Source organism: Astatotilapia calliptera, chromosome 13 (assembly GCF_964374335.1).
Source record: "Astatotilapia calliptera chromosome 13, fAstCal68.1, whole genome shotgun sequence".
Lineage (NCBI taxonomy): Eukaryota > Metazoa > Chordata > Actinopteri > Cichliformes > Cichlidae > Astatotilapia > Astatotilapia calliptera.
Window position 1 is genome coordinate 6,935,633 of NC_137434.1, and position 27,960 is coordinate 6,963,592.

The window sequence follows — 27,960 nt, forward strand, 5'->3', positions numbered from 1 at the left end:
GTAGGACAGTTCGTTATCTCTCAGATGAGCGGCTGGGTGATACATACCCAAGCAGACAGGCGTCGGCCAGGGTCACGGGGTGACTGTCACCTGCGTGTGTGCCGAGAGACTAGATCCTAAAGAGATCATGTCCAGACACATTTCCTTCCACCGGGTCCTCCGTCAGTTATTCTGGGGTCCAAGTGCCCCCTGGCGAGCAGAAGCGAGAAAAGTCCCTGAGCGAGATGAGCTAGGGCTGATTTTTATTTAGCACTTTGTCATCAAACCAAACTTGGCTATACACAGAATTTTCCTGCCTAATTATAATTTAAAACCCCAGATGGCCCACGAACTACACTACTAATATAAATATTCAGCATATTTCTATATAGCCCACAGCTTCACACCCCCACCCCTGCTCCGTTCTGGATATAGATCCAGCATAGCATCAATGACTTGTTTGCCTCGGGAGAGTTGTAGTGCTTATTCCAGCAGACAGAGCAAGGAGATCACATGAATATCAGATCCCAGCGGAGCTGTAGCTTTGGCTGCTGTTTAAAGCCCAATCAATGAAAGAAACATGACCCGTGTCTGTCTGTTGTGCATAGGACGACAAGCTGTTTCTTGGAAGACCGCATGATGTGCATGATTCAGGAAAGGGAGAAAATAGGAAAAGGATCCGCAATGGATACAGTATCCTTCGTAAAAGATTTACAGCACTGTTAGGCATATAATTTAATGACTACACTTTACACCTGAGCAAATTGTTGAACAGCGGCAAAACGCAACAGAAGCTCTGTGGATTTTAGCTTGCTGACTATGAAGATCCGACTTATTTAGCTGCAGGCACAGGCTGCATTCAATGTCCAGAGCTATTAGTGATTCTTGTACTACTAAAGCGCTGCTCCGGGGTACCCATTTCCTTGCATTAATGTCTACCTTCCACCACAGCAAATCAAAGGCTTATCTAATGCCTTTGCCTATCTTAGCATACTCTCTAAATATCACAGGTTAGAAGGCTGAGGGGCTATACTATACGATGGTCAGAATGAAACGGAGAACATGCCATTTTTTGTACATTTCAAAGCAGAACAATTTATTATCAAGAACAAGAATATCAAAGGAGAGGGGGAAAAAAACTTCATCAGTTTCATAAACTTGTTTTCACTGAAATTTCACCACTTAACACTTCCAGCACAGAGAGAATGACTTATTAAGCTTGAAGGTTCTTCTTTTTAATCTTACGCCTGTAGTTACAGTTTTTCACATTTTTTGCCGTTATCGTGTAAATATAGAACTCCTCTGCTGAAACCAGAGATTACAACAGTAGTTATTAAGAGGCTATTCAAAAGTTTTTAAACGTCCTTAAAGTGCTTCATAGCCTCCCGCATTTTTTAAAATGTTTTATCCTCGTCACAGACAAGATAGTGGCTCTGTTAAGAATGCAAACTGGGGTTTTTATTGCCAGTCGAAGGTGCGCTTCACCAGCCTGAAGAAGGTGCGGTTGTGTTCTTGAAGGTAGGAGCGGAGCTGCTGGAGCACAGTGCTGTTAACAGCAGGATGAGGTCGTCCCTTAGACTCGTGCAGACAGCGCTCTCGGCCATCACTGCGGATGCAGTAAAACCCTTTGGTCTGATTGAAGTAGAAGTTGGTGGATACTATCCTGGGTGGCAAGTTAAGGAAGCGCTCCACCCTCTGAAGCTCTGGGAGGGGATCACGGATCAGAGCGTCACCGTCTACTATGTGTATCTGTTCTAAGGGAAAGTGGCGCAGCCAGTTGCGCATGTGGACGTCGTACAGGCTCCTCTGAATGGCCTTGTACCTCATATTCAGCGCTCCGTTGCGCACTAGCAGGTTTTCAATGGCCTGAACCGGCTTGTGGTTCTCCAGCCGGTTAAAGTACACCTGGGTGTAGTCGGAGATGACCCGCTCAGCTGGGTCTCGCAAGATCAGCAGCAGCTTAATGGAAGAGTTCATGGCACAGATACGTTCGGGTGCAAGGGCTGAAGTGAAATAGCCTGGAGTTTTCTCTATTGTGATCTGGTGTGGGTAAGAGTAGGGCATTAACTCACGGTACCACTCAAAGCCCTTGGCATAGTTCTCATCCCAGTCAAAGAAGTGCACCTCGGTGGCGGCGGCAGCCACTTCAGGGTGTATGTCCAGCATCTCCAACAGCGCTCTTGTGCCACCTTTGCGTACCCCAATAATGATACTATGTGGGGCTCGTTTGCTTGTTCCCGGGGGTGGAGATGTGGTTACATCTGCAGAGACATTCGCTAGTAGGCCGGTGTCAAGGTCCACGGTGTCCAGTGTAATCCCAAATCCTGCCTCAGGTGGGGCAGCGTATGTCTGAAGAACCAGGAGAAAGGCCGATGCCAGAAAACAGGCCATGGTGATGGACTGAAGTGGAGACTTGCAAAGAGTCAGTAAGAAAGAAGGCTGTGGCTTAGCTGTGGACCAAAGCTGACTTTCCGAACTCAGTGGTGCTAAGAAATGCAGTCTTTGTCTGCCATTGAATATGAACTGGAGACGGAGGACGAATCAGTCTGCGGCACATCTGCAGGGAAGAACAAAGAAAAAAAAGAGAGAGGAGAAAGGGCTTTTAGGTTTCAGGCATATAATGAAGAATGAATGTCTGTATTATACTGAAATGGCACCTTTCTCATTCCCATGAAAAAGCAATCCAGCCATAAATACAATCCACGTCTGTTATAAGTGTATGATCTCAAAAGGATAATCTCAATTCATCTTTCTTTGAGTCTCTTTTAATTCTCCCTCTTCCCATCTGCTTTCTCTTCTCACTCTATAAAGTCACTTTCAATTGATACTGTAATTTCTCGGTGCGAAAAACATTTAGCCAGACAGCTCATCAGAAAATGTGTCTGAAATATGCAGTTGAGTCTGAAGGCCAAAAGATGAGACCAGAGTTCTTTGTCTTCCTTCAGCAGGTCAAAATCCACACCTGTATCAATACGCACCTACCCACAGCGCTGAAACCAAGAGACTGTAAAGACAAATTTATTGCCAGAAATCAGATGAGTTCCCACTCTAGGTGGCTTTGATTTTCTATACGAGCCGAGAAAGATCGATACCAGAGCAGTGAAATCCAGCAAACAACAAGGAGAAGGATTTAGGGTGTTAGGTTTGACTTATAATCTTGCCGAGGAGCCCTTCAAAAGCATGGGAAAATTGAATGTCGCTGCCTCGTCTTTTTTAACTTTTGATCCTTTCTATAAGGCCTTTTAAATATTTTAATATTCGCTTTGTTTTTCTTGCCTTCAACAAGCACTAGTCAAATGGTGCGCCTCAACTTCAGCACGAAAAAAGGAAAAAAATATCTCTGTAGCAATAAATGTATACATATATGTATATATTTAACGCCATGGAATTAATTGAAATGGCAAAAGTCTTCAGATATTTTTCACGAGGAAAGGCAGCCGAGAGAGCTGCTGCTTACTCTGTGCTAGTCAAAACAACAGGGATGGGCTATGCAAACATCCAGATTCAACAGCAAAGGTCACGGTAAGGCAATCCAAACAAGCACACATATTCCCATCCTGGGAACACATGGCTGCACACACACACGTGTGCGCACACACACACACACATTATTTCAAATGCCTACTGTAGACAATTTTTTCCCTACCTCGTCCCTCATAATGTAGACCACAAATGGGTTTCTTTCAAATGCAATTTAAAAACTGGGTGTTTCTGTGGAAGTAACTTCGTCACCTTTTGCACGTTTCAGCACACTGGGGATAATTTCCCTCCCAACTAAGACGCTGAATTCCTGGCTCACAGTCTGTAGATGCCATTTACTGTAATTACATCTATTGGGGTTTTCAAGGAGGAAAGGATATTTTTTAAAATAAATTTGATCTTTCATTTCTTTGATAACAGCAGGGAGGCTGCCTGTTTCGGCAGTTATTTTTCTCAGCAATCTTTTCCTTCCAAGACCCCCACCCCCACCACCAATGTATATATATATATATATATATATATATATATATATATGTATGTATATGTATGTATATATATATATATATATATATATATATATATATATATATATATATATATATATATATATATATATATATATATATATATATATACATATACATATATATATATATTTTTTTTTTTTTAGAGAAAATCACACACTCAGTAATTTATTTTATGTTTAACGAAAGGCTGAAAAAAGTCCCTTCCCTACCTAATTTATGCACCAAGCCAGCAGTGTGAAACAACAATCAGCTTGACTCCAGAATGATCAGCCATTACAATAATTTAAGATAAGTTTGTGGGACACGCTCATTGAAAGTATGAAAGTGTAATCTTTGCATAGAAACTGTCAACACATTGTGAGGGGATCATAGATTTGTGAGGCGCGCATAGACGATCTAAATCTGCGCACTTGAGTTGTTTTTAGCGGGCCAACTGTTATCATTAATCCTCTGCTTGCAGAAATGCTCAGCCTTCAGCACAATTTAATCACAGAAGCCGTCTCTTAATTAAGTGAAGAGTGTAACTACCAACGCGCAGAGCACATTTCTGCGGTGTCACCAGTGGCTTTCTCTCACCTTACAGAGTCTTTCAACCATATAAAGCCTGTGACACATGCCTCCCCCTCCCCAGTTACACATTATGATCTGTGGTCTGAGTGTGGGACTGGGCCCGTGTTCTGAACGCGGGAGAGCTGACCTGCCCTACAGGAGCGGGGATGGTGCGAGGAGGCACTTATGTGCTGTGACAGCCTCGCCTGCCTGTCAGCGTTTCCCTGGCAGAGAGCTGCCAAGTCCAATGCTAACAGCCAGGCAGCCAGACGAGCTTTCTGTCTCATCCAATTCCCCCCACACCTCTCACAGTACAGCACCACCTGGAAGGAGCCATTGTTTCGCATTCCACCGGGCCTTATTGCTTTATTCTGCACTTGATGTGTATCTTTCCAGCTTTTCAATCGGCACATGGCAACCACAATATCTGGCAGACCACTTAACCAAGAATATATCCGCTGAAGACTGCAGGAACCAGTGGAAGGTTATACAGGCTGGCAGGGGATAACTATGGCCACACTGAGTTTTGTGTGCAGGATATAGCATCTGTTTGGTGTCTCATTGCTGCGTCACAGCATCAGAACCTAGATTCAGATTGTAGAACTGGACACATTTTTGCTTGAACACTCAAAAAACAAATTCTGCCTAAATTGCTGACTTTAAATAATTTAATTGCATATAGATTTTTTGTAACTTTGTTCTATAATGTAAAATGTTAAACTGAACAGAATATGCTCAAATGCACAGTCACCCCAAGGTGCTTTATTTTGTAAGGTAAAGACCCTACAATAACTGGAATAAAAATACACCCCAGCAACCACATGACCCCCTATGAGCAAGTACTTGATGACAGTGGGAAGGAAAAACTCCCTTTCAACAGGAAAAAACCTCCATGAGAGGATCAGGGATGGGCAACCATCTGCCACAACAAAAATAAATGTTTCATCTTTTACATTTTAGTTACATTTTACTCAAACTCACTGCTTCATTTTTATTGAGGGTGAAAAATCCAATTTTTTTCAGTGTAGGGTTTTAATGTTTTCCTCTGGCTACCTTTCTTCAGGCACTCTAAAGGCATAACAGTGCCGCAAGGCCATGAATGCCAAGGCGGTGGAAATGCTTTTAAACCTGTTCTGTTGTTTGCATTTTTCATCTTGAACCAGACATATCTTGATTTGCTGTGCTAAATAGACACTGGCACCATTCTGACATAAGCCATGACGTGACCATCTTTAATCCTTTAGCACTGCAGCGCTACTCCTTAACCTGATGATACCATACATAAGAACGATCCCAGTGGCAATGAGGCATAATAAATTTCCAGAAAAGAAAAAAGTAACATTTAATACTTAATATTCCCAGATAGCCAGAATTAAGGTATCGCAGTATCAGTGCATTACTAATATGAACCATTAATACCTCATGAATTAGAGTCAATCCCTCCCTCTCTTTCAAAATGGTGAGACTTTTTTAATTAGATTGGGGTGGGGGTGGGGGGCAGCTTTGGACGGGAAGCAACGACCACACTTTTACTGAATTAGTTTTACATGCATTAGCTCTGTGAGTGTCCACTCGTGCTGAAGATGTCTCCCTGCCCCGCACACTGGGATATTCTCCATCCTCTTTTTGACCCTGATTATGTATAAGTGGGTATGGAAATTGAACTCGGTAAAGTCGGAGGCACAGTTGCTGAGATAACAAAAATCTAAAACTCTGCACCACACTCGCCCTTCGCTGACCATTATCCAGACTTTAAAACTATTCTGGCACCGGAGCAAAAGTGCAGCGTACCACCTGAGCAGACAGCTTCGCCAACAGTTCTGCACTATTCATTATATCCCACCAGGCTAAGAGGAGGGCTCCACAGGTTCCAGGCACCACGGGAAGCCAGGTTCCCACTAATTATCCCAAACAGCCACCTCTATACATCTACAGCGAAAAAAAAAAGCCTCATTCATATTCAACAGGCCCCCCTGCCATTAACTGTGGCAGGCAGCAGGTATTGCACAGGGTGCTTTGTTTTTTTAACGGCTGCTCATTAGAGACGTTAGTACAAAATAATTATTACTGCAATAAAGCTTGATTACAAAGGGTGGCTTTTGCTATTAAACGGATTCAAGTGAGGAAGTCAAAATTAATCAATATTACTATCCATTTTTCTTGTGTGGTCACACATTTTAAATCATTTAGCACCACAAGTAAACATAAACACACACAGATTGTTTTACTTGTTTGATCTAAGCATAAGAATCTGCCGTTGCTCTTATCTACCGCTTGTTTATTTGACTTCATTCCATCCCACACTCTTGCATCTCCACTTCGCTGTCGTCCAGCGTTGTTAGACGATCCCGTGTGAGAGGCTCTGACCCGTCCGTCCAGTCACTTTGGACACAGAAACACATGCACTTTCACTCTGTTTTTGTTTTGCACTTTCCCACTTCCTTTCCTCGCCCATCCTCTCCAGTAGGCCTTCAGAAACCACTACAATATATTTTTTCCCACCCACCCACATCAAAACTGGAACTCTGAAACTTCACTCCCACATGCAGGACTGATTTTAAATTATGGATGCATTTTGGTTCGCAGTGGGATTCCTGGCTCACTTGATTAATTTCTATTGCAACAACTTCAGGCTTCAGCTACGTACCGAGGACAAAGACAGAGCTTTTCTTTCTTTCTTAACCTAAACTACATAGATGCAGTATAAACAGATGGCATGAAAGCCAGCAGAGCTTTAAGAAACTCACACGTTTAGTTTCTCAGATGTAAAATCCTTAACTTCCAACCCTGTGCTGCATCAGCATGCAAAAGGGTTTTGAAGGGACACCTTGAGTCCTGTGAAGCATTCCAATCCCTGTTCAAAGCTAGCTTCATCATGATGTGAACAAATAATGAGTGAGTATTCCCCCTCTGTTTACAGTATATTACAGCTGTTAACTGGTGAGTATAAGAGAAGAAGGCTGTGGGGTAGCTTGAGAACACAGTGTTGCCACTTTTAATCTCCAGGCTGGTAAAGAAAATATAATCGGGGAAGAGCAATGCTTTCTTCTCATTAGAAAGCCAACAGATGTGCCCTACGCAAGGCATTTAACCCCTGACTAGGAGAGAGAGTTTGAGCCTATTGTGATGTTGGCATTATCCAAGGTTAATGTGGAGGCGTGTTCACACGGAGCTGTTAGTATTGGGCGATTGTTGTCATATGTGCTCTTTTCCACAGCTCATTCAATAACTCGAATAGAAGAAGAAGAGGATGATGAATCTGTTTTCATCAGGTCTTTCTGAGAAGACAGTTTGTGGTGATTATGACAGTTTCAACAGAAGCTTTCAAAAAGGAGGATTTGTTGCAGCACTGCTTTACATATAACATATATGCATTAATTTGGGCTAGATGTACCTATCAAAGTGACATTTGGCAGTGGCAAAAGCATCGGAGTAATCCTCTCCTTTGGGGCCACCTGCTGGTAAAGTATCTCTAAGTTATATCATAAGAACTGAGCACTTCCTGTGTTCCAAAGGATCAACACAAGAAAAAAGAAGAAAGAAACTTTCACTGATCATGGTCAAGGAAAGACTTCAACACCCTCTCCAAGCCTTTACTCCTGTAGCCACAGCTGCTGATATAATGAGAAAATCTAATGTCCATTTGGGCTGTGACCAACCTTCCCTCGAAAACTAACCCTACACTGAACAGTAGGAGAGTTTGAAACACTAAGCTAACCTTCGTGATTGTGTCTGCTCATTGCATGCATCCCTTTCATAATGAAAGTGGTTTCGATGAAATAAGACCCTGGAAGAGTACACTTTTTGAAAGACAAACATAAAAAAGCCTGACTGGTGTTTGGTAGAAATGCATGTTTACAAGCCCCAATGCTTGTGAAAGGATGTACTTTGGACACATGAAACCAAATTAAAGCTTTTTTGTTTCTTTTTCCTTCTGGTAAAACATATCAGCTCTGTATTCTCAGAGGGAAAATTAAGCTCTGTAAATCATATTACAAAAGTACTCTGGTTCTTTTTTTTTACCTTTTCTTCAGTCTCTCTTCACGTTCAGGAACAAAGAGCACACGGTGCTCTCATTATGTTTCCCATGCCAGCCTATGTAGGTGTGTTTTAAACCCTTTTTCTCTCTGATTTCTGTGCCAGCCTTGACTTGTTTTCTGAGTGAACTCACAGGGTTTCTGCCTGGTTTAGTGTTGATGCAGGGCAACTGCCTGATTCAACAGTGTTTCAAACTTAAGTGTAATGTATTCAGTTCATAAAAAATGCACGTTTTAAAGCTATCCGGTTGTTCAGTGATGACGCGACGAATCCTACTTCCGGGTCTAAAGTAGTCTGCGTTTAATATGGCATTTGTGTTGTTAACATGTTTAATGTTATGTATTTTCTTCTATTTGATCTCAAAAAGCTCCTAAAACAGTCAGCGATCACTGTTGCCCTCCCTCGGCTTTTATTACCGCTAATCATTTATTTAAGCTCAGTTTTTAAAACCTTAGGATGTAACTACAGCCCAGCCCATGCAGCAGTATATGAATGACTAACCTCGTATTGTGGATGGATTATCTCAGTTGTTCTCCTGGCTGAAGTTTGGTCCGTTTACAGCATCCTGCCATGCGATTACATTTGTTCCTGACCACCGAGAACACTCACGGTAACTTTTATCAAGTGGGAAAAAAAGTTAGCTTGTTTATATTATGCTAACATAGCTGTGTCGCTAGCGGTCACGTAGCACATCATTATATACCAGCTAGCCAAACTTCAGTAACCCTACAAACGTCACTGCTGTTTAGTTTTCTGTCTTCATTTATGTTGGAAGTGATAGCAGAGCTGTACGTTTTAATTTGTTTCCAAAACCCCGCAGTCAGGACATGCTATATTGTATTTAGATAGAAGCTAGCGAGCTAACTCCCTGCTAACTTCTAACTCCGTTAAATGTCATAAATTCCGTTTTCATGGATGCCTGGATGTTAAACTCAATTGTTACACCTGGTAGAGCAGAACGCTGATCATTTTATTAAAGATGAAAGACTTTAGACAGTTTTTCAACTCTCAGTAATGCCATAGTGATCGTTTGATATATGGACCTGCAGCGGAGTTTAGACCCAGACACGGCTAGTGACGTCAGACTGAACAACCGGATATTAATGGCAGCCTTGGAATGCCATGTTAATTTAATCCTTGCTTAACTTTCAATCTTTAAATCAGGCCCTGGAAGTGTGATAAAATGCCATAACTATGACAAACTATTGATGCAGACAACTCAGCAGCATTTTACAAACACTGATGCTGGAGAAACAATATTTCCCTGTTTTGAGAGGACTGCAGCTCTGATGGGAAGCAGTATCGAGCTATTTTTGGAGCGCATGAGTAAGACAATGACCTAATCCACACCCACATGTCAGCAAAGGCATTCATTAACAGAGGATGTAATCTGTCATTTGCTTTTACACTCAAACGCATGTGGCCTCGGGCCCTAATTACAGTCTTTTATCTGTGATTTTCTATAAGTTGAGTTAAACTTTCTCTGTATAGCAGTCGTTTCAGCTTTTTTTTCCCACCCATTGAGTTGTTCAGTGTGCAACGTAAGCTCTTCCAATTACCAATCCTTCTGCCCACTGCCATCTGTGCACACGAACATGAGCCACCCAACTCGACGAAGGCCTGCGCCACATAAACAAATGTATGTTTCTGCTAGATTGGCAACGTTTGAATAAGGATCTTTATCGACAAACAACGCATCGTAGCATTTTATATAAAATGCTGTTGCTTTTCCCCGATTGCCCGGGTCAAACAATGCCGTGGAGCACTGTCATTTCGCCATGGCAACACCCCTCCAGTTACCCAGCCTAAATGCGCCATTGTTCAACTGCCACGGGATTGCTCTCGCAGTCCCGCAGTCTTCGGCCCAGGCCTCCTCCAGTTTAGCCCTGACATTTGTCAATGCGCTGAGATTTATTTCAAGCACCAACTGACATTGTCTGGATTCCCAGAAGGCATTTTCACAGATAAAATAGGCTGACTTGTTCATCACCCTTGGATGAGTGGAGGCAACCAATCCCAGGGACACTGACTCACTCAGGAAAGTGTTCCGCGGCCCGTCAGAAACAACAACAGACTATGAGAAGGAATTCAATCAGAGTGTGGCCTGATGATCCTCATTCAGCCTGCCACTTCTGATAAAGCACCTATGCTTTCCACAAAATCAAGCTCCCCGCTCCGCAATAGCCTCCTCATCTCACGAAGATAAAGCTAATTTTGCTGTGCCCCAATTTAATGCTGCTGTAATTCTTTTCCCATCACACCTTTTCCTGCTTCTCACAATGAGTCTGATCTTCTCTGTGTAAAGTAATTGATCTGCGGTTCATCGCGGAGGGAACACTGCGAAATGCCGACTTAATCAAAACAAACGCACCGGCTTCGTGCTCCCTTCGTGGGTCTAAGTCTGCGGAACGCCAGCACTTTCGCCCCCAGTCACGCAGGCATCCTGCAAACACCAATATACAGATACATTATGGATGAATTACTTCATCAAATAAAAAGCAGGCCATCTTGTAATGAACAGCGAGGATACTCTTAATCTTTGATGAGGCCGATGTGATGAATAGTTTAATGAAAGAAAACTATGGAAGGCCTGACGGGTACTGACGATGATATCAAAGCTCTGATGAGTAAAGTGAGAAAAATGTGCAACGTTTAGAGAATTTTATGATTATTTTTCCGTACCGTTGTTTATTAAATGGCATCAATCTTACAGCTCATACACAGCATTACAGAATACACTGAACGTAATCCTACCTTGCCAAGTGTTGAGTTATGCAGAGAGTAAACTGTACTCGAGGGCAAAGCGCGTAATACATATTAACTAAGCTGTACACGCACACACACACACACACACTAGGGGCATGCTGTTTTCCTCCAAGAGGTCAACTTATATCTTGTGTTTATTTTCCCACACTACAGCTGGTGTGTGCAGTTGGAAAACCTTTCACGATCTGGCACAGCAGCGTTCTATTGGAAGGCACACGCCACGGATCTGCCAGTGTTTTCCCGCCATCACAAATATGTATTCAGTACTGCAGAACTCGAGGTTTAGTATTTGGACCTTCTGTGATTTGCTGTTGGCTGCCAAGCGCTGGAGTGATTCAACACCAGGCGGCAGTTAGCAAGCTAATAATAACACATTCATCTTAAAACCATTTAGCACAGAGGTGTCCTGCATTCACTTGCATCCAAGCATTATGCAGTTAGATGTGTCAGTAGTGGTTACACTGGGATATCACTGGCGTATGTGCAGTAAATAAACAAGCAGAAGCGCACTCTGGAAACACAGTGAGCACAAATAAAGCATGCTCAGGTAGGAATTCAATGTATCCCATAAGAGGCAATAAAAATAGACACCTGACAATTAGCAAACTGTGATGGTGTTCAGCAAAGTCAGGGAGCAGCGGTCAGCTCGACTGGCTCGGCTATCATATTAGCGCAAAGCCAGGATTGTCTTGATTTGTTTGTGCAGTACGTGTGAATGACGAATCAGTCAAGCGTGACTGAGAGATACGGAGGTGGGAAATACAAGGAGCATCAGATTGGCGGTGACAGACGCCCATTTCTGGGATGTCGCTTTAGCCGCAGCGAAGGACCTTGAACTTGAACTTTCACGGTATCGAGCTACCTCATCTGCATAAGTAATTCAAGTTGTCGCCTCAAATGCGGCTCACGGATCGTAACACAATCGGATGGATCAGACGGTGTGGGCTGAGACAGTGCTAAGTTTAAAACCTGCTAAGTCATCCTTTTTACCGACTCTATCAGACACAAAACCTTTAAGAGAGGCAAAATCAACTCATTTTAATGTTGACTTGATGTAGTCATTCCTTCTGTTCATACTGCACACTAAGTGTTTCTTCAGTCTATTTTCTGTGTACAGGCATATTCTAGTTTTTGCTTTTTTAATTAATGATAGGCATAAAAAAATACTCTCCCCTCCTCCCCCAAGAATACAAAACAAATATTTTTCAAAGGTGCATCGTTCATCACTTTGAGTTCATTTGAAGTGCAGTGGAGAGGCATCTCTTAACTTCCAGAATAAACAGGACGACTGGTTAGAGCAACTCTGTTGTAATCTTCAGTATCATTTAAAATGTGGCATGCCTAGTTCATATTGCATTTAAATATTTATATTAAGATTCAGGCAAGATTTTGTTTATTAACTGCAAAATAACGTATGCTCTTGGATTAAGGCACAAGGTTTCGACTAACCGTTGGTTTTATAATGAGTCATTTGGTTAAATGTGTTATCTCAGTAGACATCATTATGTCAATACCTTATGTTTATGCGAACCCCTGAATGCTTTATTTAATAGAACAGAATGCAAATCTTCATATTTAAACACATGGTATATAGCAAATTATACTGCAGTTGTTCATTAATTAAGCAACTGAAAGGCATCAGTTAAACAAACAACCCCCAGTTACTTTTCTATCAATAAACATCATCCATATATACAAATTTATAAAAGTACTATAAAAAGACCATCAATTTCCCACATGTGACTCAGCATCATTTATTGAGCGCAGTTTGTGACTGTGCATACTGGCACCTCAGAGGCAAATAAAACCAGTTGCCTCTGCGCTCAACTTTGAGCAACATCCTTGTAATTTCCTGGTTGCAGGGCAAACTAGATCGTAAGAGAAGTGTTTATCTATAATAACAATCTCCAGCTCCATTTCCCCGTGCACTGCCCCCTGCTTCTCTGGCAGGGGTGTGCTTCAGAGGCCCGACTGGGCAGAGGTGAGGGAGGACATAAACCACCATAGCTCCGCGCGGCTGTCGTTCGTTCTATCATTACATTGTTTACTGCGTTTGCCTTCGCACCGCTCCACACCGTTGCCCGTGAAGCACCGAGCTGCTTTTTTAGCGTAACCTCTGCAAAATCTTCCCCGTGCATGAGAGCAGACGATAACTCCAGCGCCAGTTGGGCTCCACACGCGCTTTTAAGCTGAGATTCCTCCACCAGTGAGGCACCATTTACAGACATTTTCAAGGAAGGCTAACCACAAGTATTGGCAGCCTCTGTTACTTTATACTCTTTTTGCTCTTGTTCTTTTTTGAGAACACAACACTGGCAGCGGTTTGAATGCAATCTCACCGTACACTTTCTTGTGTTCAGCCTGCATAGCAGGAAGGGATCCACCATCGGTTCAAATCACCAGAGCATGCGCACACTGAAATGAGGTGTGGGTTAAAAAGAAAAGAAAACAAAAAAAAATATGCTATTGAAAAAAAAACACTCTTTGCTTTAACTGAATTTAATGTGTGTGGAAAGAAAACCAGAGTAGGTGACGTACAAGACTTCAGGCTCATTTTAATGGCTGTAAGAAACCTGTCTGCAACTTAATGAAAATATCTGTGCATGTGTAGTCCTGGGTGGGTGACAGAATCAGGTTAAGAAGATAGAGGGAATAAAACGTGTCACTTCAGCAGGGTGACTTTCATAGGAGAGCAGAGCTTTGTCTTCTGCTGGTGTGTCGCTAAACCCACAAGCTACTGTAAGAACCCCCGGTAAAGCTAATGAGTGTGCAATATTATATTTTTTATTTCCCTCCCAAAAGAGCTTAAGCACTCTGTATTTTACCGCTTTAAAAATCACCACGGCACACGGTGAAATGAAGCCCGGCGCAAAGATTAATCAACTTCAACTACAAGACGGGTCTTATCGGAGCCACATTACCGCCTGTAGTATGATGACGATGACTTCTCGCTGTCAATTTCATCTGCGCCCCCTTGTTGAGCCGTTCTTCATGAATAAGACATCATCACCACCCCCCACCACCCCAGCCTTTTGGCCATTCCCCTTTGGCTTATTGCTCGTACCACCGCCTCCACAGTCCTGTAAAAACCAACTGAAGTGTTTATGGGAGATAAGAGGCAAAGGAGGTCGCAGGCCCAATAACTCCTTTTATCACCCCACGTTCTGCAGCAAGGCCCGTTTTATGGGCGAATGTGCTGAAGACGAATTCTTAATTAGAGAAGTTTGTGGACCCAGCATCAGAGGCCTAATGGGGGAATAAAAAGAATCAGAGAAAGGGCATCTGCAAGATTACTTGTTGGCTTGCTTTGTTACTGTGTCATGTAGCGAAGATTGGAAAACAGCCTCGGTTTGTTCTCTAAGCAATAGCAATGAAAAAGGCCTTTTAAAAATGTTTGCTTGGGTGCGAATGTTATGTTCGTCTGAGTCCATTCGAAATTAGTTCAGGTTATTGATTTTCTTCAGGGCTTATCTTTATTAAAGGAGCCTGCCTTGTCAATGGAATTATGCCTCTGCCATTAAGGTGAGCTGATTCTATTTCCCATTATTGTAAATTCCTGCCCAGACTTGAAATGGCTTAGGTTAATGGGAAACACAATGTTTTGTCCTAAGCTTATCTCGCTAGTCAAGAAGTTTGAAAGAAATAACATATAGAACTTTACTTCCTGTGCATTTAAAAGTCGATGCCACCCGGGGTTATCATGAATATTTTAGTTTTATTTTACTTTACCATAATTCCTGTTAAATGTTGTCCCCTTGAATTCCGTAGATTAGGCCCATAAAACGATCGGTTCAGTTAGATGTTATATGGGACATATAGATATTTTAAAAATACAAGGTTTTATTAAACAGATATTTTTTGGGTGTTCCTAGTGATTCTTTCACGCGGTGATTATACATCGACTACATCGTTATGAATAGTACATGTAATACCACCAGCATGATGTAATCAATAAGGTCTCCACATATCCCTTGGCCTTTAACTTAATGAGGACCGGCTAGCTGCAAGGCTGCCTTTAATCTGTGTGTGAATGTGCCGCTTTTTCTTTTCCCTCTGTTTAACTTCCGCACACCTGCATGTGAGGATGAGCTTTTAAAAATCTTTAGTCATTTTATTCTAATATCATGAAGTGCCACTTTTGACTAATGTGAACAGCCTGCAATGGAAGGAAACTCAAATTTTAATTAGCCAACTTGGCAGACACGTTTCACCAGAGCAGACCAGACCAGATAATGACTAGGACCCTGTGATCCCAGTCGTCTGTGTATTAACTGAGGAAAAAAGGAAAAATTTAATTAATCATTTTCCCAGAATAGGGAAAAGGGATTGCATAATTTTAAAACTCCATAATTATCTCAACTCCACAGCAACAATGAAGCAAGGATAAATACACAAGAATTACGATCTCTGAGCAGGATGGGGGTGAAATGAAATTCCTCAGTTGGAAAGTGGCATTAGTTTTATTGGGGGTCTCTTTCTATTGGACTCTATTCTAAGTAAATACGAGAATTGGGAGCATTTCTGTGGTTCGCCCCATAGAATTGACAACTAAATTTAGCAAACAGTGGAACATTAGTTCAGAGTTGTGGTGCAATCCTCCGCCGTATTCGCTCATCAACTTGTGCCGTACAGCCTAGATTAACCATCTTTCACTTCATTTAGATGGAGGATTGTTTGGGGGTTTGCCTGATTATATCTGTCTCGAGCACAGACCAAGCTTCTATTGGTATTTAACAAAGATTAGCTTTAAATTGATGATTAACCTTTGTAATCCTGTGTGCATATTGGAAATGGCTTGCTTGTCTTTACCACAGCCACACAAAAGAGATGCTGCATTATCATTCAGGGAAAATTGAGGCTGGGAAAGCAAATGAGGCAGAGTGTTATCTGCCTGGTGTTTGGCTGGATAATGAAGACAAATCTTCAGACTAGAGAGCCATCTTATAATGAATCCAAACAGATGAATTCTTTTGACTTCTTAGCATGCATCTTTTAATAAAACTTCACTCTGACCCTGACAAGCAATTGCCACCCGTATGCTGCAGAGAAGCAGGATTTACTTGTGGGAATGTGTGGATACCATTGTTTAGATGGCTCTATTAGGGAGTAATCAGACATTAAATGAGTAATTTCTCCATATTTAACTCCAACCGGGGAGGTAATGGTTTAATTTGCTGGGCAATGAGTTTTCCTATGTGGAGTACTTCTTGCATTAAATTACACTGCAATACAACTGCATCTGTTGCTCTGGAAATTATCAATGCACAGATACACCCCTACAGACTTCTCTAACCCACAAAACAAATTTAATCTCCAGTGACTTCAGCCATCCAAAGATATAAAAATCAAACCCAAGCTAGTGGTTTTCTGCAGGAGCTCTCAAACCTTCTTGGGGGCAAGGAGCCCTCACAGGGCACATAAACCTTACATAATCCTAATGTCAATTTAATGAGATTGGGCTTAACGTCTCTTGTTGATGTGAACTTACTCAAATAATCTTTCTACGCTTGCTAGCTAGCTTCCAAATAAGCCAAGCTATGCAGCTTTGTAGCATCCTTACAGAGGTTGGTAATTTCATGACACATTGACATGATTTGTCACAATCGTATTAGTCTATATTGCGCAAGAGGGAGTTTTCTTAGCTTGGTATAAATGTTCCCTTACAGCATATATGCACTAGGGTTGTAAAAAAATACTCAGATACTAATCCAGACTAAAAATTAATATCATGTTAGAAGCTCATTTGCTACAGCATCATCTGCACCTCCTCCAGTTTACACATTATTTCAACCCCACCGACCACTAGGAGCTGAACATAGTATATTCACAATATGGAGCAAACCTCTGTGAGGAATTTCAAGAGGTCAGCAGAGCCCCCACTTTAAATACACTTAAGTATTTAACATGTTAGCCTGGCCAGCTCACACATTAACATTAGCCATTTAACTATTAACAATTACCTGATGACTACATCAGCCTACTGTTAACATTAAGGCTAACAGCCAAATGATAACATTGGAGCTAATCTAAGCAAAGGCTTTCAGTCTTTCCTTACTATAACATTAATAAAGAGTGTTTATTTAACAGTATGATGCGTTTTTTGTGGCTAAAATGTTTTATATTGCACTATTTAGTATAACACCAAAAAACAAGCAGATTGTTCAAAACTCAAAAGATGGATCCCAGTGACGTCTGTCAATTTATTCGACTATTGCTAATTAATTTAATTTCAGATTTTCAACTCTCCCACAAAGCTGAACCAAAAGAATTCATCCTCAGATTGAGTGCCATTTCAGACAATGACTGAAACCACCATTCTGACACATGCAGAATGAGAATTGGTAAGTTCTTTGAAACCCTGAATGCCAACATCAAATGCCCTCGCTAATCCTCGCAGTATTCCACAACTGTGGACCCTGCTGCAGTTAACTGAAGAGGATATGATGTAAAGAAGAAGCCATGCGCTGAAAAGTCGTTCTCAAGGTGAGAGACAAACTCTGTCCAGTTTTTATCGAGTCGAGATAGCCTCGAGTTAAATCCTGTTAAATGGCACAGTCTTTATCACACGCTCACTCTTTAAACCAAAGAATAGATCTGCTTTGAAATGAAAAAAAAAAATTAAAAATACCCTCCATGTGCACTGTATAATAAATGCTCCACTCTACAAATTTGTACAAATCTGTTTGGCAGCTACTAAAATGTGAGTGACTGTGTAGAAAAATGCCAGGAGCCAAAGTATGCATACAAAATGAACATATGTTTAGCATACATGCCGTTAAATATTTACCTGACACTAAAGCGAAGCCTTTTTTAGTGGGTTAATTTACAGTGATGCATGAATATTGATTACAATATACAATTTCAGTGACATGCATTGCAAATCGTCCTCTTTACATAAACACACTGGTAACAAAAACAAAAATAAAGCTTTTTCAAGCATTTCAGGCTGCATGTAATTATTTTTAATCCCATTTTATATAATATTTTGGCTTGTCTATCTAGATGGGAAAAAACTGAAAGCAAATGTAAAAATAATCACCATTATCCTCTTACGCCCTAAGTTATCGCTGACTGATCAAACAATCAAAACATAATGAACATCTGTTACACACATACTGTAGATTTGTGGGAAATAAGCAAATGCTGTAATTACAAGATTAGAAGGAGTGTACAAATGTGCTGTGAAGTGAAATGGAAAATCTGAAAAAGAATATGGATAAATTAAGAAGAAGCTCATGTGAATCTCTCCAATAGTTGAGTGAAATTAGAATTATCCATACAGATTACATCTTTATATCCCCAGATAATGATACGGCACATTCACTAGTCACTGTGGATTTTCATTTCAGGGTTGGAGAGCACTCTGACACTGAAATGTTACCGTGGCAGTGTTACAGAAAAGGGGCTATGGCCTTAGGGTTCAGAAACTAATGCCGAGCCAATTACCAAACACACAACATACACAGCGCATAAGTAAGAATACATGAGTACATTTAGGACAATCAATAGTCAAACATTAGCAGTTTTTAATGGAATTTCTGCTCTTAGAAAACAATGAAATTCTTTCAGCTTCTACAGTGACTGACCCCAAAGATAGAAATGTAAGTCTGTTCAATAGTCCTGTTTTATATGCATTGTTCTGGATACTTAACCTGTTCCACTCTTGAGTTTCCTGTAGTGAAACCAGGTCACATCTTTATTTAAAATGCACTAGCTGCCATTTTTTAAGGTTGTATGGCACCATCAATAAAAGGGCTGCATAGCAATGCTATGATAAAAAATAAATAGAATAGAATAGAATAGCCTTTATTGTCATTGTACAGAGTACAACGAAACTGGAGTGCCACTCCCTTGGTGCAAGTTTCAATAATAAATATAAATGTAAAATATAAAAAGTACAAAAAAAACAATCGTAAGTACTCAAACAATAGTATGTACAATATATACAGGATAGCAGCATTAATATAATGACAGTGACGGTATGGAATAGGTTCAATTGTTTTTGTGCTTATTTACTACGGTGATAGCTCTGGGAAAGAAGCTATCCCTGAATCTGTTTGTCCTGGTTTTATGTGACCTGTACCGTCGGCCTGACGGTAATAGTTCAAACAGTTGGTTGCTGGGGTGAGAGTGGTCCTTGATGATATTGCCAGCTCTGCTGAGGTACCGAGAGTTTGCAGTGACCTCCAGGCTGGATGGATGTAGCATTGTTGTGTTTTATATTGGTTGAGTCACATTTGGGAATTTGTACTGGCAGGTTGTTCTCCTATTTTAGAGTTGTGATCAGGAATGAACATTTGGCGTAAGCAATGTAAAAACCTTCATTATATGTTTCTAATTAATTCATCTATCCATTCTCTTCGGCTTCTGTCAGGGTCACGGGGGGGCCGGAGCCTATCTCCACTAACTGCATGTATTTGGACTTGCAGTACTTAAAATCTCTCTGAAAAAAGTCATTTAAAAATGTTAGCATTATGTTGTCACTGAAATGTTAGATTTGGTGCTGAGTTGTCTACAGCTGTTACATTAGCTTATGCATCTATGTAGCATTTTCCACTGCAAACATTTCAGCCTGTGGAACATTCATTTCACAGCAGCATTGCTAGCTTTTTCAAACAAAATGGTAATGTTTATTTCAGATTAACAGTACAAAGTACCTCCATACTGCCTTTCTTATCAATTATTTGGAGCGACACTATTGTAGCAGCTAATACGCTAATACGCTGTGCTTTTCGAGTTTTGGTAGCAAATAGCTTATATGTAGTGACATCCTTATTCTCACCATAGCCACAAATAGTGCATCACAGAACCAACACTGAAAAACTTTGTGCATATATCTGAAAATTCAGCTGCTTCAAGTCAGCTACAGTACTTTTGTGCCAGTGTCATCAAAGTGTAATCCTTGTCAACTGCTATCAGCTACTTACAGCACTATAAATTGTACTATACAGAGTTCAACAAATATTTTTTTTAATATTTTTGTAGACGTATTATTCACATACAGACACATAAATCTAAACCTTAAAGTTACGTGTTTACTAAGGTGTAATTAACTAGGAATTTCCAATTTATTAACACATTTTAAATATATTTCATTCTGAAATACGTAATAAGCCTGGTAAGTTTTTGTTTGTTTTTCTGTTGGTTAAGTGTTAGGGTGTTTGATTAACTATGTTTTCTTATAAAACTGGAGCTAGTTATCAATGATTAAGTTGCACTGTAGTAGAATAATTGTGCTGCAACTAATAACCACTTTTAAAAGGTCAATGTATTGCCTATTTATTTATAATTACAGTATTTATACATCCCATTTACAAAAATATTCACCTCAAGAGTTTTTATATTTTAAGCAATGTTAGAGCAATTGATTCATTATTGATTAGTATTAAAAATCTGTTAATTGTTAATTAAACATAATAGTGAAAAAGCACAAATATTTTTTCTAGGGTGGAAAAATAAAAAGACCATGTTACCTTTTACCTTTTGCCTGTAAAATAATAATAATAATAAAAACCCGAAACACTTTATTATCTTTCCTTTGTGACATGGCTTTTATTATTAGCCTTTCAGATTTGTGTTGCACAATAGACTGTGAGTTGCTCGTTTTGAAAGGTTCACAGTCCCCAGCCCCATTATATTCAATTAACCATCCAATAAAGGACAGAGAATGAACCAGATATGGGAGCAATATTTATTTGGCTAAAAAAGGTACTCCAAAACCACACATAAATGATATTGAAAATTAAAAAGCAGGCTTTCAGTACAAGTACAAATGCAAGTTGCATTACACTGCAATGTGTTTCACCCTGGTGATATAAGACTACAAATCACAATAAATAATTGTTTTTAAATGTACAAGCACTGAATCCTCGCTTTTGAATTGTGTCATAATTGTGACTATTTTGAGATTCAGCTTCATATAGCTCAGTAACTACACCTCGTGTCACCCCTTTGCCTTTAAGTCAGAAAAAGAGAAACAGAATCTTTCAAGGTTCAATTTCAAGTTTGAGATGAGCAGTGTTCCCTCTGGAGGTGGAAAAAAACGAGAGGTACTCATCTGGGCTTTCTCTTTTCCAGAACACAAGATGAACAGTCTCATTCAGCACCATGGACAGCTCCCCACATTACCTCGAGAGATTGCTGCTAAACTCTTCGCCAATAAGCACAAGTGAGACATTATTAATACTGGTCAGATAGCTTTCTACTGGGCCATGCTGTGCCGAGCCACTGTTAAATACTCAACAGTGTGTCATTATTTTCATCTCCTCTCCGCTTAACTTTGAAAACATCCTCTGAGCTGCCTTCGTTAGGTGTTTGACCTTCCAACAATAAATCTAAATCGGTGTCTCTAAAGATCAAATTTCATATTTAGACTAACCCAGATCTTCGCCTTTGGAACAAATGTCAAGTGTTGCTTCTGGTGGTGACAAGAGCGCAAGTCAGTAGGACCGACCAATGCTTGACATTTTGTTCTCATGAGTATTCATTTGTTCCTTTAAAATTACAACCAGTGATGTGAAAAGAAAAGGAAACGTGGACAAATGCAGAAAATGTATTCCTTAGAAGTAATGATGTTGTCCACACTGACAGATGACTAACAGCTCAGCAGACTTCTTTGAAAATGTGAACCATAAGGTCGTCTTTGTGTGAATTCCTTCGTTAGCTCCCCAGATTACTTTAAAATCTCTAAATTAATGGTAAAACGTTGTGATGCAGGAAATCGTTTCATTGAAATGTGAAATAATCTGCACTCAGGTCACCAGACGCACACTGGAACCGTGTCACAAACAGAAAATCTCCCTACTACACAGCCACAGGTGCACACACCCACACGTCGACGCGTCCACACAAAATAAATTGATACGTATGGAAAAGGCATCTGAATCAAAGCAAGACTCACTCTACATCACAGGGTTGTGCTCCCTCCAAAGCAACGCAAGACTGACAAATATGACAAGATATTCAAACTATGAGTGCGCGCACACACACACACACACACACACACACACACACATACATATATATATATATATATATGTGTGTGTGTGTGTGTGTGTATGCAAGAAAAAGAGCAAAAACTTAATGAATAAATGACTTGTCCCATCATCAAGTGGAATGATAAATCTGCTTCATAACACTCGCCATTGATGAGGGTGTCTGGCTTTCTTGAACCCCTTGATGAAAAAGTGGCTCGTGAAATCTGTTCACTACAAGGTGTCGCTGCCCTCTGCTGTCTCTTCTTTCATCCGCTCTCACCCTGTCCTATTATTTCAGAATTGCAGTAAATTAAGCGGGAGAAAGCCTGTTGTCTGATTCTCTCATCTGCATGCCTTTAATAAGGCTTCCCCAAAGGCAGAGTTCAGACTCTGAAGCTTTTGATGATGAAGACAAAGCTCTCATGTGCCTGGAAAAGACAGCTTCTGTACACCCTTTTAATGTTGTTGGTACGCATGTTGGATATGTTGGATAGATATATATGGTGCTCATCATGTGGACCAAGGTTTGCAGCATGGATCTCTGCCTGCTGCACGCTCATGAATTATGGAATCCGGCACAAATATGCAAATCTAAGCATTAGCCTAGTTATGGCCCTGTACTGTAAGTTACAGTGACTTATCTATTATGTATGAACCAAGGATTGGAGTGAAGAGGTCCTGGCAGCCAGCTTCATGGCCCTCTCTCAGTTACTCATTTTCACATCATGAAAGAACATGAATAGCAGGGGAAGTAGCTCCAAAATGTTAACTTTCTGCAGCTCAGCATCTCCAAAGACTTGGGAGAATTAGAACTTGCTTCCATGCTCAATTGCCAAGCTACTTAAAATAACAATGGCTTCCAGAGGATTTGGAGGCCTGGAAGATATGTAGGGAATAAGCATGAAGTTGTTGCTAATCCTCTAATTTCCCCCCACAAGGCTGATATGAAATGCTAGTCTGATCAGTAATCAGTCCACGGGGGAGGCAGACAGGGGATCCAGCCAATTCTACAGACACACACACACATAAATCAGCCTCTGTATGACATTACCATCACAATGCTGGATGAGTGATTGTACTTGGGTGACCTAATCACAGGGGTGTAAATATCCAAAATCAAAAAGCCAGCAGAACTGAGAATTCACTAGGTCAAGAGGCTCAGTTTTGAAATCATGTGCATATTATATCAGGCTGAGAGCATGACGAGCGATGTCCTACGGCTCCGAGATGAACACAGTGATCATTAGGCAGGATCAAAGTCAATCACAAAGCACATGACAGCTGACAACTTCTATTTAACTGGGTGCAGGGAAATAATGATGCCTGGGTCTTGTAAATCTTATCACTAGCAAGTCACTCCATTCACAATGCTAACAAGAATAAACCACTCCTTCACTGCCCCATATCAGTCAGGAAAACAGCCTTCAATATTTATTAAAAAATAAAGTTATACCTCAGTTTAATTTATGTATTTTATATTATATTCTTTTTCACAACAACACAACTTTTTGGGCCTAATTGGAGACAGAGAGCTTCAGGCCCCTGGGTAGGAAGAAAGCAGGCTAACTGATGACTAAGAGCAACCACTGACAGGAGATGGCCTTATGAACTCTTAGCTGCACTACATAGATAAAAGATTGTTTCATACTCTTTCCACATTGGGAACTTTAGAAGATTCATTGTGCCTTGGAGTCTGTATTTCACTTTGAAAGTAGCAACCACCGAGCTCGGCTGGCTAGCTTGCTATAGCTAGCTCAGCATGCTAACAATCGCAGCAATTCTCTCTAGAAATGTCTTTTCATGCATGTTATGTTCACACCTTCAGAGTTTCTGGTGACTCCTTATCACTCTGTGATGTTTTTCTCACATTGTACCAAGGAGACTAGTTAGCACCTGTCATAACTGTGCAGTGGGGAGTTCTGCAACCTCTTAACTCAGCCTGTAATTCCAGGATGCAAATCACAGGAAGTAGCTAATATGCAAATGTATTCAGCAGTGCTGAGAGTGCTCAAATCACAGGTGCTACAAAGCAATGGCCAACAATACCTCCAATCTGGTTACCTGCCTGTGCAATATGATAGGGCTATCACCTTTCATAGTGGATACAGAGCCACATATGTCAGTGTGTGTCTCGACAGCTATGTATCCATTCTGCTCCACACGGAACGGGTACACTGCTGGGGACTGAAGGAAGTGCAGCTTTAAATCTGAAGTTATTTAGATGGGTAGTATCTATTGTGGCTAAAAACGGTTGCTGTTACACTTAGTGTTGAAGCGACATAGTTACAGAAAATAATCTGAATTACACTCTCCACTAACAGTCATTGCTGTATAATTAGCACACCAATTCAGGCATATTTCTGACAGAGCGGCATTTTGAAGCCCTTTTCAAGCCATTTTATGACAATTGAAACAGTTAAGACTTTGGGTCACGGTCAAGGTTAACGGTGCGATCGTGGCTCAAGAGTTGGCAGTTCGTCTTGTAATCGGAAGGTTGCCAGTTCGAGCCCCGGCTCCGACAGTCTCGGTCGTTGTGTCCTTGGGCAAGACACTCCACCTGTTGCCTACTGGTGGTGATCAGAGGCCCAGAGGGCCCGGTGGCGCCAGTGTCTGGCAGCCTCGCCTCTGTCAGTGCGCCCCAGGGGAGCTATGGTTACAATGTAGCTTGCCGTCGCCAGTGTGTGTGAATGACTGAATGTAGTGTAAAGCGCTTTGCGGTCCTTAGAGACTAAGTAAAGCGCAATACAAATACAGGCCATTTAACAGACATGCATTTCATACATTTCATGATATTGTCCTGGCCAGTCTGACCATTACACAAGCATAAATTCCATGACTTAAAAATAGAGGCTGTACAGTACAAGAAATGTCGATTAAAAATATTGTTTTGGTCACAATTGTTCACAAATAAAAATAAACAATATGGATAAATAGTTTAATGGTTTCATTGACATTTGACTTTGATACAGAGTTTAGAGCCTTCAGGCTGAATTGTGCCAATTTAAAAGCATTTTAAAAAAATGTGTTTCATAAAAGTTGGATCTCTTGAGGGAAAACCTACATCCTCCCACAACCACACACACACATAAAAGCCAAACACTCGATTTCATTTGCATTTTTAACAAAAGTCTCATATGCCTCAGCTAATAGTTTTCATCCTTTAATTCAGCAAACATAACCTCATCAAATATTAACTCTACGCTCGTGTTATTTTTTATTGCTCTTGATTAGCAAAACTTGAGGAGGAGAAAATTCACTTCTGTTTTATTGTTCTTCTCTTCCTCCACCCCACCCCACCCCTCGTCCCCCGCTTTGCTCAAGTGGAGCCAACTGGATAAACTCCATCAAACACAAAAAAGAAAAAAAAATGTAATAACAGGCAATTGAAACTGTTTCTCTCCCACCTCCTCCTCCTTCTTCTATGCTTACCACACGAACCCCTCATGGTGTGGTGTAAAAAACAACTGACCCTGCGTGTTTGTCCACTCCTACACCACAGAGACACCTTTTGTTTTCTCTGTGGATTTAGAAATCATAACCGCCTCCCTATCTCACCATTGTCTTTACAACCTAACTCGTACACACTTACTGTCAAGATGATCTCATAGACCGCCCGGCTTCACTGCTTTCTGCAATACTTACACGTTTGGTTCGAGCATAGGATGAAGCAAACAAAATATCCGTTCTGGCTTAGCAACAGATGCACAGTCACCACATTCATGTTGATTAGTCGGGTATGAAAATAATGAGGGTGACCCCTTTTTCATGTCGACCTTTTGGCCTTTAATTCCAATTTTCTAACCAGCTTGCAGAGAACTCATTGTGTAGCCTTTTCACCATTTGCCTCTTGATTAATAAGTGTCCATCTAGAAAGTTTTTTTGCACGCGCTCACTATGTATTTCAAATAAAATCTTTAAAAGGGGGATTTTCAGTGGGAAAAAAATAACAAAAAGACTACAGCACATCTCAATATAATGAGCAGTCTACACCCAAAAAGTAATTGTCAGAACATTAACACCACCACATTACTTTCCAGAGCATGGTTATGCAGCCTAAAGATTGAACCTATTTTAAATACAGAGCAATTAAAGCCCACTTGAAGCAAAAGAGATAGGACAGGGTTTCAGCTGGGGAAAAAAAGCCATTATGTTTCATTTGAATTTCATCACAGAACTTATTCCACTCAAACAACGGTTTATGCCTTGGAGGAAATCCTGCTGCTGGAAGAACCAGCTCACATAAGCCAACACCCACATGCTCATAATCAAAGGTGAATTGCACAGCCCATGGCAATTTGCATCCTGTGACGTTATAGTATGTGGCTGCTGGAATTTCACTTGCTTTGGTTGTGATAGCAGATACAGGAGATGAAATGATGCCGAGGAAAGAAACAATGCCACATCAAGGCTACGTTTCCCCTAGTACAGGAGAGGGGTAATTATCATTAGCTGCTCTTGTCTGATTGAGTTTACACGGCGACTCTTTAAAATGGAATATAAGAGCTTTCAGTTTCAATCTGGAGCTGGGGGGGGGGGGGAGTTCTGCAAACATCTCTGTTTAAGTTCGCATTTTAATCCCTTAAAAAGAAAAAAAAACACTAACTTCGCAAATTTTGCCCCAAACTTTTAATGTGTTAGAGGTGTTATTGGAAAGCTTACTTTAAATGTCAAAGCCCACAGGGTTTAGAAAAGACGGTGCTCCCGTGAGAGCCTAAAGTTAATTTATTGGATGCAGCGTTTATTTTTTAATTAGTTTGATCAATACTCTATTAAAAAGAATTTAAATGTGAGGTCCAGAAAAACGACGAGGCACCTATTTCACATGAGTGACTAATCATATTTCAAAATGTCAGAGGATCGGCTCGCTGCGAGGCGATAACTGGATTTGTTCGAGCTTGACAACTGAGAAATGAATCACCCGTGAATTGAAAAGAATAAAAATTCAATTTAAAAAACAGCATCCTTTTCTCAGACGCTAGGAGATTCAAGTTTTGCATGAAAGCGTAACGCATGTGTGTGAGCTGCTGAGAAGCAGTGTGTCCTCAAAGTAAGGGGAAAGCTTGAGAGAAAATCCGGTTACCTCGCACGAGGGGGGTTCGTGGGGGATCTCAGCGCGCCTCTTTGGATTTGGGTTGATCTCAGGAGCGGAGGATGGAGACGAAGCCGAACCGGGGCGCGCACTTTTGCGCTCTGCAGGTCCGCACGGGAGAAAAGCGTCCGCCTGTGCTCTCGGCCACTCTCATCACTGATTCACTGGAAAGCCGACACCAGTGCAGGAACGCAGTCCTTGTTTATTCAAAGTGGAGAACTCGACTCCGGTCTCCTGCTCACGTAGACGAACCCCGTGGATAGAAACGCGGGCAGAGTTGTGCCCGAGCCACTGCTTTGCGTAGCAGACAGGAGGGAGCGGGGAGGAGCCGTCTGCCGTCAGATGATCAGGGAAAGGTGCTCTCCTCACTGATGCTCTGCAATCCTGAGCTTTAAGGGAGAGCTCCAGCTCAGACCCGAACACAATAGCCTCCCACCCTAATCGTATTTATTATCTATTATTCGTTTTATTCTTTCTGTTTTGTCAGACTTGTGCCTTTCTGTGACTATAGAAGATTGGGTTTGCCTAATAAACAATAGGCTTTACCATTATACAT

General features: G+C 41.1%; 1 protein-coding gene across 1 annotated transcript; it reads right to left on the reverse strand.

Annotated features, from left to right (window-relative positions):
- Positions 1-1,047: 1,047 nt before the first annotated feature.
- On the reverse strand, positions 1,048-27,685 carry hs3st1l1 (heparan sulfate (glucosamine) 3-O-sulfotransferase 1-like1). The gene is made up of 2 exons (XM_026190545.2): positions 27,396-27,685; positions 1,048-2,536 (listed from the first exon to the last, which is right to left on the reverse strand). Exon 2 carries the CDS (start codon positions 2,368-2,370, stop codon positions 1,438-1,440), a length of 933 nt encoding a protein of 310 aa, XP_026046330.1. The 5' UTR covers positions 2,371-2,536; positions 27,396-27,685; the 3' UTR covers positions 1,048-1,437.
- Positions 27,686-27,960: the final 275 nt, after the last annotated feature.